The sequence below is a fragment of the Chiroxiphia lanceolata genome, chromosome 5, assembly GCF_009829145.1.
Source record: "Chiroxiphia lanceolata isolate bChiLan1 chromosome 5, bChiLan1.pri, whole genome shotgun sequence".
Lineage (NCBI taxonomy): Eukaryota > Metazoa > Chordata > Aves > Passeriformes > Pipridae > Chiroxiphia > Chiroxiphia lanceolata.
In genome coordinates this window covers 13982183-13996144 of record NC_045641.1, presented here as the reverse complement: position 1 = coordinate 13996144, position 13962 = coordinate 13982183, and the positions used below count along the sequence as shown (strand labels likewise).

The 13962-nt window shown below is 40.0% G+C and overlaps 1 protein-coding gene across 2 annotated transcripts in view; it reads right to left on the bottom strand.

Annotated features, from left to right (window-relative positions):
- Nucleotides 1-13531, bottom strand: part of CDHR3 (cadherin related family member 3) — a 36639-nt gene extending 23108 nt beyond the window's left edge. Inside the window, exons 1-6 of one of the 2 annotated variants that reach the window (XM_032688425.1) lie at nt 13114-13531; nt 10234-10436; nt 5892-6060; nt 3441-3526; nt 1655-1749; nt 1443-1547 (exon numbers count right to left, since the gene is read on the bottom strand). In XM_032688425.1, coding sequence (XP_032544316.1) covers nt 1443-1547; nt 1655-1749; nt 3441-3526; nt 5892-6060; nt 10234-10436; nt 13114-13159 — 704 coding nt within the window. In that variant the 5' untranslated portion in view covers nt 13160-13531. The remainder of the gene's footprint in view (nt 1-1442; nt 1548-1654; nt 1750-3440; nt 3527-5891; nt 6061-10233; nt 10437-13113) is intronic. The other variant, XM_032688426.1, reaches the window with a different exon arrangement.
- Nucleotides 13532-13962: the final 431 nt, after the last annotated feature.

Genomic DNA, 13962 nt, shown 5'->3' with positions numbered 1-13962 from the left:
TATTGAGCACACCCCCATAGCACCAAGTACCAGTACAACTGGGAAGGAGTGGGGGCCACTTCCTACACAGCTGTATCTGGGATGTGTCCTATAGTCCATCTGTCTGCCACCTGCCAGTGGCTTTCTACAGGATGGTTCAAGCAGACCTTTCAGACACTGCAATGTAATTGCAAAGGGAGCATATGTTTGTTTTCTTGTCTTCTCCTTTGTTTTCCCAACTCCACAAGTTTTCCATAGATTTTAACAGCCAGAATCTCAAAAGGCTGAATGCCAACGGAGCGCTGTGAACACCAAAACCAGATGTGCTTGCATATACTGTGGGAACAACTAAAAAGACCTTTTGAAACTCTGTTCTTGACAGCTTTGATTGGGGTAAATAAAGGAGGTTTGCTAACTCATGAAGTTTCCCCAGCTCCCATCCCAGCACTAATTATTACAGTATCAGAAAGTACATGGCCTCAGCATGCTGCTGACATGTTCTGGCTTCACAAAACACCCAGAAGATTGTTCCAAACAAGTGGCTGGAACCTCTTGGCATGGCCCCAGGTGCTATCCTGTCTTAACCTTTGCACAGATGGCAGGAGAGCAGCCATCATAAATATTCTCAGCAGGGCCTTGTAGAGTCTCAGAATCAGGAGACATAAAAAGAATATCTTGAATCCCATTAGTGTCTCATGCAAGCGACAAAGATTAATCAACAACAGAGTCAGATGGACTGCAATAATTGTCAAACTCCTGCTTCAGAAACAACCGTCCATCATGCTTTCCACCACAAAATAGCCTGCTTGTGGCAAATGCATTTTCTTTCCCATTTTTCCGAATTTTCAACAATATTCCTGATTCCAACTAAAACTCCATTAGTCTTCAAAGCTATTTCTGACTTGTGTGTTATGACACAATTTCCTGCTTATGACACAGTAAGAGACAACTATGTTTCAAAAAATCGCTGGGATTGTTTACAAGTGTGTCTGGGAAGAAGAGGAAGACAGATCAAAAGGGAGACCTTTTTTATGTCTAGACATTTCTGCATGAATAAACATCATTATGGTGAAATGCACACCTGCATAAAGGGTAAATTCTAGATGATTGTATTCACACAGGTTGAAATTAATCTCCTTGTCTGAACTTGTCCAAAGGTCTTTGCATACCTATAATCTCTCTAAATTCTAAAAAGTACAACAAGCTTGTTTGACTTTTCTTAGCATGAAGGTAGAGCCTGGAAAACTCTAAACTACTAAGAATATATATAAGAATAAAAGAGGGAAATTAGGACAAAGCTTTCCAGTGTAAGAACAGGAATCATAACTAAATTAAAATACTTTTTTCAGTTATATTTTGTTGTTATATTTATTTGCCCTTATGTTACATGGTCTCATTGATGCCAAAACAGTAAACCTGGGAAAACATCTACATTTGGAGTGCAGTGGAAAATTTTCACTCACGTGGTAAAGTAAGGACTTTCATCATTGATGTTAATTATATTTATATTTACTGTTTTAGTTGAGTTGAGTCCATCCAGATCTGTCACTGTTACATTTAAAAAGTAACTGTAAAATAAGAAAAGAAAAAAAGAATTGTTTTGTGGCTATGTAGGAAAACATTTCTCTGATTACTGTAAGCTAATAGGTTCATGGTGAATAAAATACATTCTCACCAATGTGGATCTTTCTCATAATCAAATTCTTTTGTGGAGAAAATGGCTCCACTTTCCGTGATCAAGAACGGCACTGTCGTAGGGAGCAGTGAATACTGAAATGAAGAGAGTAAGGAATTAGTCTTTGTATATTTAAACATCCCTCCATTCATTCCTCGCCTTGTAGAACAGGCCAAGTTACAGTACAGCATTTGCCTCAAACTGCACAATGAAATTCTGACACACAGATTGCACAGGCCCTGATCATCACACCTGAACAGCTCGAACTTGGTTGTAAGTGGTTTGCTTACAGCCAGTGAAGAGTCACAGACACCAAACTACATCAAAGGTCACACTGCTCTCTACCTCTGGGAACTCCAAGTCTGCAATTAGAATTTCACAGAGAGGGCAGCCATCCAGGCCACAGCACCGCAGGAGATAATCAGCTTTGTGGTGGCAGCAGAGTGCATGCACAAAGAAGGACAGAGAGAAGGGGCAAGGCTGGGTTTGTGGGACATAGATGCTATGGAAGAGGCAATGACATTTGGGGATCCAGATGATGGGAGAAGGCAAGGAGAGGAGAGTGGCCTTTCACAGAGTACGTAAGGGGGTGAGGCTGGAGGGTGTTCACAACAGCCCAGTGCTAACAGATGTGGGACATAACAGCAGCCACTTAGTGCATTGCACAACACCAATGGGTGTGGGAGGGAGCAGAACACCCCAACACCATACACAGTAGGGAGAAAGGCAGCACCCTACTCCCTGCGGCTATGTGGCGGGCATTCCCATCACATCCTGCCCGCTACCTTCACATGCCAAGCCAGCACTAGTAGCCCCCATGGACATTTCCTTTACTAGTGCAGGTGTTAATAATACCCATACAATCTGAAGTATGCAACAACAGAGAGTCATGCACCATGCAAGTACCCTGCAAAATCCACTGAGCAGATCTGTCCGAGGATGTAACAGCATTTCTCTATTTGCACCTTCTTAAGCCTGAGATGTGTCAGCTTGTGGAACTTACTGCCGTTGCTTTTAGACACAAAGCAGAGCTAAACTCCCACAGCTCTGCTTCTCTTCTCGCCAGCTTGGGTTTGGAACTTTGACTGGGCAAAGCCTGAGGATGGACTTCAAGCTAATTGCTTTCTTGAATAATGCTACACATTGAAGTAGCATCTCGGGGTTCAGTTCTTGAATGTGCTGTACTTATTGGCTTTGTAAGCCAAAGCCAATAGACCAAAGATACAACACAATTCTTAGGTAAGTGCAGTTACTTTTTCCCTGTCTGCAAACAAACTTATCACTTTCCAGATTTTTTTCTGATACTGAGAGTATTTTCAGATCAGCTAACACATTTTTGTAACTGAAGGTCACAGTTTGCCCTGGCATTGTCAAAAACCTGAGATTCAGTTGCCTGGTAAGTGATTTCCTTACAGTCTCATTTAAAAGAATTTACATTTTGATACAGAAGGTTAAAAATCTTATTTACTTTTAGTCACTCTCATCTACAAGAAATGTTTTGCAAGCCTTTTTTTTTTAAAGAGTCACAATTTCTACTGCCTCTCTGTCAAACTCTGCCTTCAATATCACCTAATTTTGGAAGGTTAAGAACTCAAAATACAACTTGTGCCAAATATTAAGGCTGGGTTTTCTAACTTTAGTATTGAAAATACTTCTTTTTTCCTGACTAAACCTTTTCCTGTGTTCCTGATAAGGAAGGAAGTTGTTGAAAGATATCGGTAATTAGCTTTTCAGATACAGTGGATTATATAATCTCTGTTTGGCTTTTTTCTTTAATAGAACTTACTTTGAGTTTCGCATTTTCAGGATCAGCTGCATCAACTTGGTAAATGCATTCTGGACGTGTTCCTTCCAACACATAGATCATTAGAGCTGCATGGATATAAGTGTACTCAGTGTTAGTTGGGTAAGAATAAAGTACCCAGCAGCAAACAAACTGATGCACTGAAGCTGTGTGGAGGTATTACTGCTTGCTGCATGTTCTCACTTCACAAGTGCAATTCCAAAATCATCACAAAGATCACAAATACTCAAAAGATAAAAAGAAACCAATTACACATCTGTGAACAGGTAACCATCACTGCGAACTGCAACATGAATTGTGCCTCCAGGGAAAAGACTGATCTTTCCATATGGCCTATCTTGAGCTGTTCACAGTTTACAGAGTAAAACTATGCATTTGGACTACATCTGTGTCTTTCTTTACTATTCAGATGGGGAGAACACAGTTCTGTGCTAGGTCCTCATCAACATCCCCTTCCTGTTCACCTCCTGTGCCCTGCCAGGAGAGCTCAGAGCTTTTCCTCTTCATTTCCGTTTTTCCGTTATACCTGTGAGGTAAATAGTGGATGGTCTGCACCGATTTAAATGTTTGCTTTACTAAGGTTCTAAGGTTCCTAACTCAGTGCAAGGTGTATTTCTTTACGTAGCAGGGATTCTCACAGCTGGGTTACCCCATACTGAACCACTGGCAAGAAGCTTATCTCTCCTTGGGTAGAGCAATTAACAGGACAACAGATCTTTAGATCACATTATTTGCTTTATGCCCTTTTGTGTCTGCTGGACCTGCTCTTTCTGGACTATTAATTTCCACTGTGACCCCTACTGATTGCTGCTTCTCATCAGAGCAGTGGGAAATCCAGAGCAGCATAATGAGTTGTTCCCAGAGGACAACAATATGAATATAAAGTTTAATGAGATGGAGATACTTTTTCATAAACAGTGAATGCGCAATTAGTGTCTAATTGTAGCTGGTACTGTTAACTAAAGCCACACAGTCAGACAGATCAGACATCTGTGCTCACCAATTTATGGCAGCTCTAGCTGAGAGTTAAACTGATGCACTTATTTGTAACAAGCTCCCACGTAGTGTGTTTCATGCTGTGTTGATCCCCTGAAGTGTCACATTTAATTATTATTAGATTCCAGCAGCACCTATGATATGCAAGACACCAGCTATACTGAGAAGATGACACAACCTCTTCCCTAGGGGAAGCTAATTTGCTTTACAAACTAAGTATTGTATGGAATCAGGAATGTCAAAGTGCTTAGGAGGCATCAGTGAAGCGGCTGAATCTGAGCGGGCTGGTCAGAACTGGCAAGTTGCAGCCCACATTATCCTGCTGCCAGTCCAGATCTGGGGAGTCAGCAGCCAGCTTTGAACAGCTACCACGAAGGGATCACAGTTTAGCATTTTCAGACTTTTAAAAACTGAATACTGAAGTGTGCTCTGCCATACAGTGATGTTAGAATACCAAGTCTTCAAGCAGGCTCTCGGTACATCATGAAATAATCTGAACTGTTCTGTCTGCATATGAGCACACGACAAATACATCACCATATTCTGCTGCCTCCTGGTACAGTTTTTCCAGGTCCCTCTCATTAGTAAATGAGAAAGATAAGGTCGCTCTGAGAGTAAGACAATTATTTCCTATCCATTTGAGGGAGTTGCCACTTGCATTAGGTACCATGGCATACACAGCCTGCACTGGCCACAACTGGATACAGACTCTCCAACCTCATTCCTAAGGGTACTACACATTCCCCCCCATTGCATCTTTGTCTATGGTCTAAAGATGGTTAACATCATCTGCCCCATACAGGAGACAGAACTCTCTACCTCTTTCCATTTGCACCACCATAGATCACAATCATTGAGGTCTCACTCTTCAAACTGATTTTCCACTTCATTTTTCATGTGCAGATGCAAATGCAACATACAGATGTAAAACATCTGCAAAGCAATTTTTTTATCCTTTTCCCTCAGAAATTCTTGCACATATAATACACACTTATTTAAATTTATCTGGCCTGTCCAAATCAGTCCAATTTTCAACAAACTACTGAAACATGTACCCATACACAGAGGTTATATCCCCACCAAACTTCAAGTCTCTAATATATATTCCTAGGTAGGTATTCATCTAATCAAAAAAGAACATTTATATTTATTGGTATAAATTCTTATTTCTTTTAATTTTTCAGATGCTTCAAAATGGTTAAATAATTTTTGGTCAAAGCTTCAAGAAAAATAAAAGAGCATTTCCAGTGATGAAGAACACCAAATACTTGTGTTAAATAAAGCTGTGATAAACACCATGTCCTGTTGCTCCCTCGTTTTTGTAAAGGAAAAATCTTAGACTACTTTAGCTATGGGCACCATATGCAGCCATAGCTTTTTTTAAGCTGATGTCATATTTTCAAATATTGTTCTTTTCAAATACTACCATTATCTTACTTTGAATTGCCATATTTCCTCTAAATACAGGATGTTCATTTTTATCTGTTACTCGAATAGTCAATATGCTAAGGTCAGTTCTTCCAGTTGTATCTTCAACAAAAATGTGTAAATCAAAGCTCTTTGGCATTGTTTCATAATCTAGGACAGGGTTTCCCGTGGTAACAACCTGAAAATAAAAGATTATCATTAGCACATGATGCAAGAGATATAAGTTATAGTCTAGATGAGTGAATGGGTTATGGTCTAGATGAGTGAATAAAGTAAAGGGACACTTTCTATCAGTAAACAGTATTTCAGATCACCTTCTACTTGCTGGCACATTTCTTGTCAGTGGCAAAAATGTGACAAAAACAGAGTGGAGAGAGAGACCAAATTGTTGTGGCTTCACGGAGCAATTCAAGGATCTTTAGAGTGAGGACCAGTTTGAGGAGGAGAAAGCCTGGAAGGAGCTGTCCTGCCTCACAGGCAATGCTTTTCCTTCAAGGTCAGGACTACATTTTGCCCCTTCCTCATGTAACCTGTTTCTGGGAGAAAATTTGCAGGAAACCACAGGAAGAAGGGAGCTGCACAAGTACAGTGCATGAGAGAGAGACCAGAACTGTTTGGTGAAAATGCTGAACTAATTAAAAAGTAACCTAGGCCTGGAGTTTTGCAAGACTGATAAGGCAAACATTTGCTTTGTGTTTGGGGTTTTTTTTAAGGCTTCCAGCTCTGCATATTTCCTCTTAACACAGAATATGTACAAACACAAGACTGACACTACATGAAAAAACATTGAATGCATTCTTTTTGGATTTTGGATGAGTCCAGAGCAACAGCCAGATGCTGAAAGTTGTATGTTTCAAACTTCACTGTTGAAATCAATAAAACCCCAAGAACTTTCCTTTCTTGGAAGGAAAAGGCAACTGTTCAGTTTACTTGTAGCTAAAGAGCTGTGAAGCCTGAACATAGTAGCAGGGTGCTGTAGAACTGGAGAAGGAGGAGATTTGGGTCACGCAAGTGTATGTGACAAGGAGAGTGTCTCTGTTCACAGTGCTGCAGAATAAAGAAGGCTGGAGAGGATGCAGAAGGAGAACAATGAAACAAATCCTTGGGTTTAGATTAGATACTGTGGCCGGAGTTCAAATACAAAAGTGATGTCCTTTTTGTGTGGTTTGAAGACAGAAGCCAAAATAGAGCCAATTAACAAAAAGGAGAGTGAACAGAAGCACAAATGTTTTGTTTCTTCTGGTATGTAAAACAGCTGCTGTCTGGAACCTTGCGGATCTTTTTGTTACAATACTACAGGAGAAAATAACTGTGTCCTGGATGGTTTCCTTTCCTCCTATATTATACAGATAGAAGTTTGATGCTACCTCAGAAAAACCACGCTACGAAAGTTTGTCACACCAGTGGAAAGGTTGGTCTCCAAAATGAATGTTAGTTGGTGATCTAAATACAGTAAGCAGATGCAATGAATTCAAAATGAGAAACTGTCCTATTCTAAGCAGAAGTAATGTGCGCTGGCTATTATCCCTCCATTCACAGCCAAATATTTTCATTAATGCTGTAACTACAGCCAGACTAAATGTGTCTAAATATACATCTTACACTCTCCTTTATAGAGGCCTTGGAAGTGAGGATGTGAATCTAGATGGTTTCTTTCTAGGTTGCTTTTGAACCTTTTTTGAGAAGAGCTTGCCACTGACATAGGCTGAGAGCCACTATTCACCTTTATTCCAGGCAGGACCAACGCTTACTGAAAAAGGTGGGACTGTACATACTTGAAGCAGGTGCAGACTTTGTGAAAGGGGGTCTAGAGTCATCCCATAACTGTCTACCCCTCATTTCACATTGGAATTTCACGACTCTCTGTCCCCCCCCTTCACCTCCAAGATATTCAGAGAACATCACTAACAGCACCCAGGTAGTTTCAGGCAGAAGTATGTTTTCATGCCTTCAACACATCTCACCCTTGAGAATCTTAAGAGTAAGGTAAGGTGGAATGGGCTTAGATCTCAGAAACTGTGACTTTCTCAGAAATTTCAAAACATATCAAGAAATGTGATATTGCTTTGTCTTGCAGCAACCAGAGTAAATGTGCTTCATAAACACATAAAAGCCTGTCCTAGGAAGTACTTAGCTAATGTGAAAACCCCATAATTCATACATGAAACACTGCCTTTTTCTATATCTTAGCGAAGATCTAATAGCAGTAGGTAGAGCAGAGATATCTCATTTAGGATGACATCACTTTTTTAATATATTGAACAAATCTTCTACAACATAGCATAAGTAATTAAAAGCAGCGATGCTCATAAAATAAATGAACTAAGAACACCCCTGTATTTATCCTTGCTTTATGAGTTGTGATTAACCCTCATCTGCTAATTTGTAGAATTTGTATGTAGCTTGCTTTATGATTTTGTCATGACTGATATTCACTGACTCGACCTCTTTGTTCTACTCCTCCAAGTGAGTTAGTAAACCTTGAAAACAGCTACGGTTCAAGCAAAACATACAAAGGTTCACAGGCCATTCTGGTAATGGGGCTGTGGTATGAAATTAATATAAACTGGCACTTTGGAAGAAGCAGACTCCAGCCTACAAATTTTTTGGCCATTCATTTTGCTCCTTGTGTCACTCTGAACTTGCTAGAACAAGAATTTCTCCATCATCCTTGCCATGACAAAAAAACAAGAAGAGACTTTTTATCTATTTGCAGAGTTATTTTTCTTCCAGATTAATTTCTCACTCTCACTCAAAAAGCAGCAACATAAATTCTTATGCTTCACAACATAAAGATGGCATGGGACAGAAGCAAGCAGTGTTTTGCAGTATGTTTTGCAGTGGAAGGAATAATTTTAATTCAAAATGCCAAAATACAGCCTAGGAAGGGAATCCCACATTATGAATTTTCTGGCAGCAAAGTCAGCTTAAGGGACATATCTGTTTCCTTCTGACTGTCACACAGGACTCCGGGAAACAGCATGAAGCTGTGTCAGGGGAGGTTTAGGTTGGATATTAGAAAAAAGTTCTTCACCCAGAGGGTGGCTGAGCACTGGAACAAGCTCCCCTGGGAAGTGGTCAAAGCACCAAGCCTGACAGAGTTCAAGGATCGTTTGGACGATACTCTCAGGCACATGGTGTGACTCCTGCACAGGGCCAGGAGTTGGACTCAATGATCCTGATGTTCTATGACTATATGATTCTATGATCTCTTCAGCTGACCCAGTTCAGGTGTTTGTCCAGCCACATCCTATGCTTCACAGGTGAAAGAGGGCTTTTATGGAAGTTTTTTTAACCATTTCACTGCCCTGGCTGGGGAGCAGTAAAGAACCAGCAGAGCTAGCACAACTGAGCTTTGTACTTTGCTGGGAGGTCGGAGTGTGGGAGCATGTGAGCTGCAGCAGCTCCCCTCAGGCAGGTCAAATCAACAAGTCACAACCGCCCAGGGCGACAGTCTTACTTTTCCCAAATTTTCTCCCAGAAACACCAGCAAAGAGAACAAGAAAAGAGCCCTTGTAGCAGTTCTGCTTCATTGGAAATACCCAGAAAAGGGTATTCAAATTTTTAAGATGCTTCTCAGTTTCTATCTGTATCTTTTAAAGATGCTCTTCAGTGTCACTGTTCAGTCTCAGACATAGAAGCAAGTTACAATGGGATGACAAGTTATCATGTGTCTGAACACTCATTGCCAGTGACAAATGGGAGCTAATACTTGCTAATTTATCCAACAATGAAAATTAGCCTGAAGTAATGGAAGTTGCTTTGCATTTGCCACAGGAAAGAGCATACAGTGGATAGAAATAGATCACAGATGTGTGGAAAGCTGATAACTTCTTACCTCAATATAACTTCCTCATGTGCCACAGTCTTTGTTCAGAATTAAAAATTACTTTGATCTGACTCAGCTTCCTTTATTTTGGAAGTGAGTCAAATTAATTAATTCTAGGTGAGAGTGGCCAAACAGAAGCTGCATGTGGTTTAACTAAGCCATTTCAAATTCACAGTGATTTCATGTAAATTAAGTTGAAAAACTATGGACAAATCCTCAAAACAGAAGCAGAGTTCTACCTGTTCTTCTTCACCTCTTATTTTCTAAAAATCACATTTTTTCTATCAGAGAATTAATGGAATTATTGTGATGAGTGATTTTTGCCTGGATGCAATTAAAAATCATATTCACCGTTGCTATTCACTTGTCATATCTATTACAGCATGTCCAAATACTACCACATCTGCATTTACAACTCATTTCTGATTAAAAGATGAGATACTGTGCACTTTCAGTGCTCAGTAATCCAGGAAACGCCAGCATCCATGACTGAACATTGCTCAAGCTAAATGTAAAACTCACCCTGTATTCAAGACCTCCTTTTGATTCAATATCAAAAGCCTCTGTAAGTGGATTTGAATTTACTATGGTAGGAAGAATTGCAACACCTTCAGAAGACAATGGAGAAACAGTTACATTGAAGTCACAGACTGAAACACCAGCTGCTGTGTTTTCTTCAACAGTGCTTGTTGCGGGTAAACCCTTAAGTAACGGGGTTTTTCTTCCTGCAAGATGAAAATAAATGCAAAATTACTTCTGGAAATCTTGGGCTATCAGGAGTACACAGCTTTTGCCAAGAGCTGCCATTATTGAGCACAAAATGGACTAATTCCCTTTTTGTTTATAAACAGGGGTGGTAAACCTAGTGCTAATGTAAAAGAATCAAACTTTAATTCAGTCCTATAGTGCTGTCATCTAGAGTGACTGTTGTTGGAATATTATTGTTACTGCATTGTTTGCCTTCATGTATGTCTTTCTATAGAAGCAAAGAAATCAAGGATGTTTCTATCATTTCATATTGCTCCTGTACTAATTGCTGCCTCTGTTCACTGTCACATCAAAAAGCACCTAGAATCACACAGACCAGGATGTTAAGGAAACATTTTTTGTAAACTGTGCTGTCTGCAGCACCCATTTCCTCCATTTTTACTCTTCTAATTCTTTTTAGGACAGCTTTGTGCATGCCTGGCTCGTAAGTAGTGTGAGTTAGCAACAACTTTGGGTGTTGTGCTGTCGTGTCTCCTGCTTTGAGCATGGAATAACAACCTGGAGTCCTTGGAGGAGATGTGGGTCCACAAAAGCTCCCTATGGTTCAAAACTGCCTTGAAGCAGCCCATACTGGTGAGGCATCCAACAGCTTGCCAGTCAGATCTCTGGAGTCCCCAAACCAAACCTTTTGCTTTCTCCGTTATTTAGCTTCTAGTTTTTGCTATTTTTGACAAAGCCTGTTGTGATTTATTTCATAAAGAGTGTCCAGAGAACATAAATCACAACAGCTTTTAAGGTATGTCCCGAAACAACATCTTAGTAATTTCACATCCTTGAACTGGCAACATGCCCCAACACGAGACTATGGCAGGGCTGACTATTGCTTGGGGATGCTTCTCTGGCTCATCCAAAACACTCTCCAGGAAAGCTGGCTGCATTCAGTTGAACTTCCTACACACTGGGTGCCAAAAGAAAGGCAGATACAGCTCACTCAGGGGCTGGGACAGGCTGTTCATACACCAGCAATTACTGTAGGAAAAGCTCCGGGAAGTCTTTATTTTTGTTACACAGCTGCAAGGTAAAAAGCTGCTAAGGGAAGTAGTTTGAGGCCATTAGAGCTGCAGCCTCTACACAGCTGCATGGGGATTCCCATGCTCCCACACTCCAGATACAGTAGGTCCATGGATCACTGATCTGGCTGGGACTACTCGGGCATTTATGGAAAAAAAGTCCTTGGAAATACTCTGCAGGTGGGTGAGGTACAGGCTGGGATATGGGAGACACTGAAGTGGGAAGACTGTAAGAGTCTGCCTGAACAGGTCATGCTGACACTCCGATAGGACTGAGTTCAGCTGAGCTGTTACTGATTAATGTGTGAAGGACTAAGTTTTTATTACTAGTCTTACAGATTCTGGAAAACATCATCAACAAAAAATAACCCATGCAAACAAGGCTGGGCTGAGAGGGTCTTCTGGGAATACATTTCCATAAGTGGAGCTGAACTTTGAATATAATCTCCTGTGGACAGTACCTGATTAATCCAGTTCCCTCACTAAGCCGCAATTCATTAATGGAAACCATTTATAAAAACAATGAAATAATTTGTAACATTTAGAGATGTAGAAAGGAATTGCTATTTTTATATTGTCTCTAAAGATTTTGTTGGCTGCTTATTCCAGATCTGTCTTTCTAAATCACAAGTTCTTACTTCTTGATCCTTATTTTTAACTGAAATTTTTTGGTACTGCATCTAAATGGCTTCTTCTTTTTTCAACTGATTTTACAAAAACCCTCCTTCTGTATTCACAAGTCCTTGCTTACCTCTTTACTTTGCAGAACAAAATATGCCTGAAGTAATTTAATATATTATTTATCATAATTACCAATGTCAAACATTGACGAATGCTGAGTCCAAGAAAAAGCAATAATGAGATTAGCTTTGAGAAATTTATGAATATATAAGCCTTATTTATCTGTGATTTGTTAGTCTTTACAATGTTCTTGAGTCACACCTTGTCTCTCCAAAACCAACAGGTTAGAAAAAGGAAAGCTGAGATTCTCATGCAGTGTCTGCATCACAGCTTTGGGGACATCAGGAAAATAAACACTGACAGGTTCCTGAGGGATGGCAGAACTCTTTCAGTTCCTCAAGACTAAAGTGAGCAGGTAGCAACATCACTGCTCCATGAGCCACACAGGCTACAGTTGGAAGATCTACTTTAAGTTGCTAACATGAACATATTTGTATTGGCAAATGTTCCATGCATTTACACTGAACAAGGATAGTGATATTATCTTTCTAATATTCTCCACAAGTTCTTTTTTTTCTGTTCGGTCTTATTAGGTTTCTTGTTTTACTTTATCAAAGAGAAATGTTATCAATACTTGAAAGGAGGATACTGGACTATTAAAACTACTTATTTTTTCTTGGAGAGCTGACCTCCTTTCCCACTCCAGTGCTGTCACACTAGCAGTGGCTATAACACATGAAGTGCCTCATTCAACAAAGAGGCATATCCTCTTCATTATACTGATGTAACCACAGAGCTCAATCTATTTCAGTAGGAAAATAATTGTTACTTGATTTTTCCCATCCATGTCTGATCCCTAAATATGTATTATAGAGCTCCCAAGAGACAGTATAACAGCCAACAGTGTTCTAATTTTAGCAGCATAATGAAATCATGTTCTTACCAGATACTACTCCCAGCAAAATGAGGAAAAGGAGAATGATCTTCATTGTCTTTACAGCCCTCTCCTTCGTGTTCCCAGGATACAAACTGAAGGAAGATCATGGTATATTTTCCCTAGTTTACATCAGCTCCACCTAAATTTTTCTTCTTTGTCATGTTGTGCAGTGAGAACCAAAACAAAGGACTCGTGTCTCTAAGGGAGTTTCCAAACACCGTCAGCTTGTTTGCTTGTCAGGAACTGCTCCTTGCTGACACTTCATCCACAGACCTGGTCTGCACTTGAGAAAATAATCATTAATTGTCCTTTCACCGCAATTGTCTTATTCAATGAAGCATTATGAAGAGAATCTAGTATGTTCTAAATCTGGAAATACCATGCTGCTTTCACCACTCTGGCAATGAGCATTTGACTGGAGTCAAATACTCATGCTTTTTTATATGATGAAGTTTGTATATGATGCTGCTCTGCTGTAGCTGTCTCAGGAACAGCACGGACCCCTATATAAAGTGCACTGGTTCCCTCAGATTAGGCATCTAGCTCCCTATCCCATAATGCACCCATACAACTTTTTTTTTTTTTTCAATTTAACTACGGGCAGTCCTAGTGTTTTTTTGTGGAGCATAGTATAAGTTTGACACTAATATTGGAACCGGATGCAATATAGGTGCATTAGAATCGACTCATAGAATAATTTAGGCTGGAAGGGACCTCTAGAGGTCACCTACTCAAACACCCTGCTCAAAGCAGACTTAATTAGATCAGGTTGCTCAGGAATTCATCTAGTTGATACTCAAACACATCCACACAAACTTAACAGCTCTGATAAGAGGTAGAATTTTGAGATTCAGG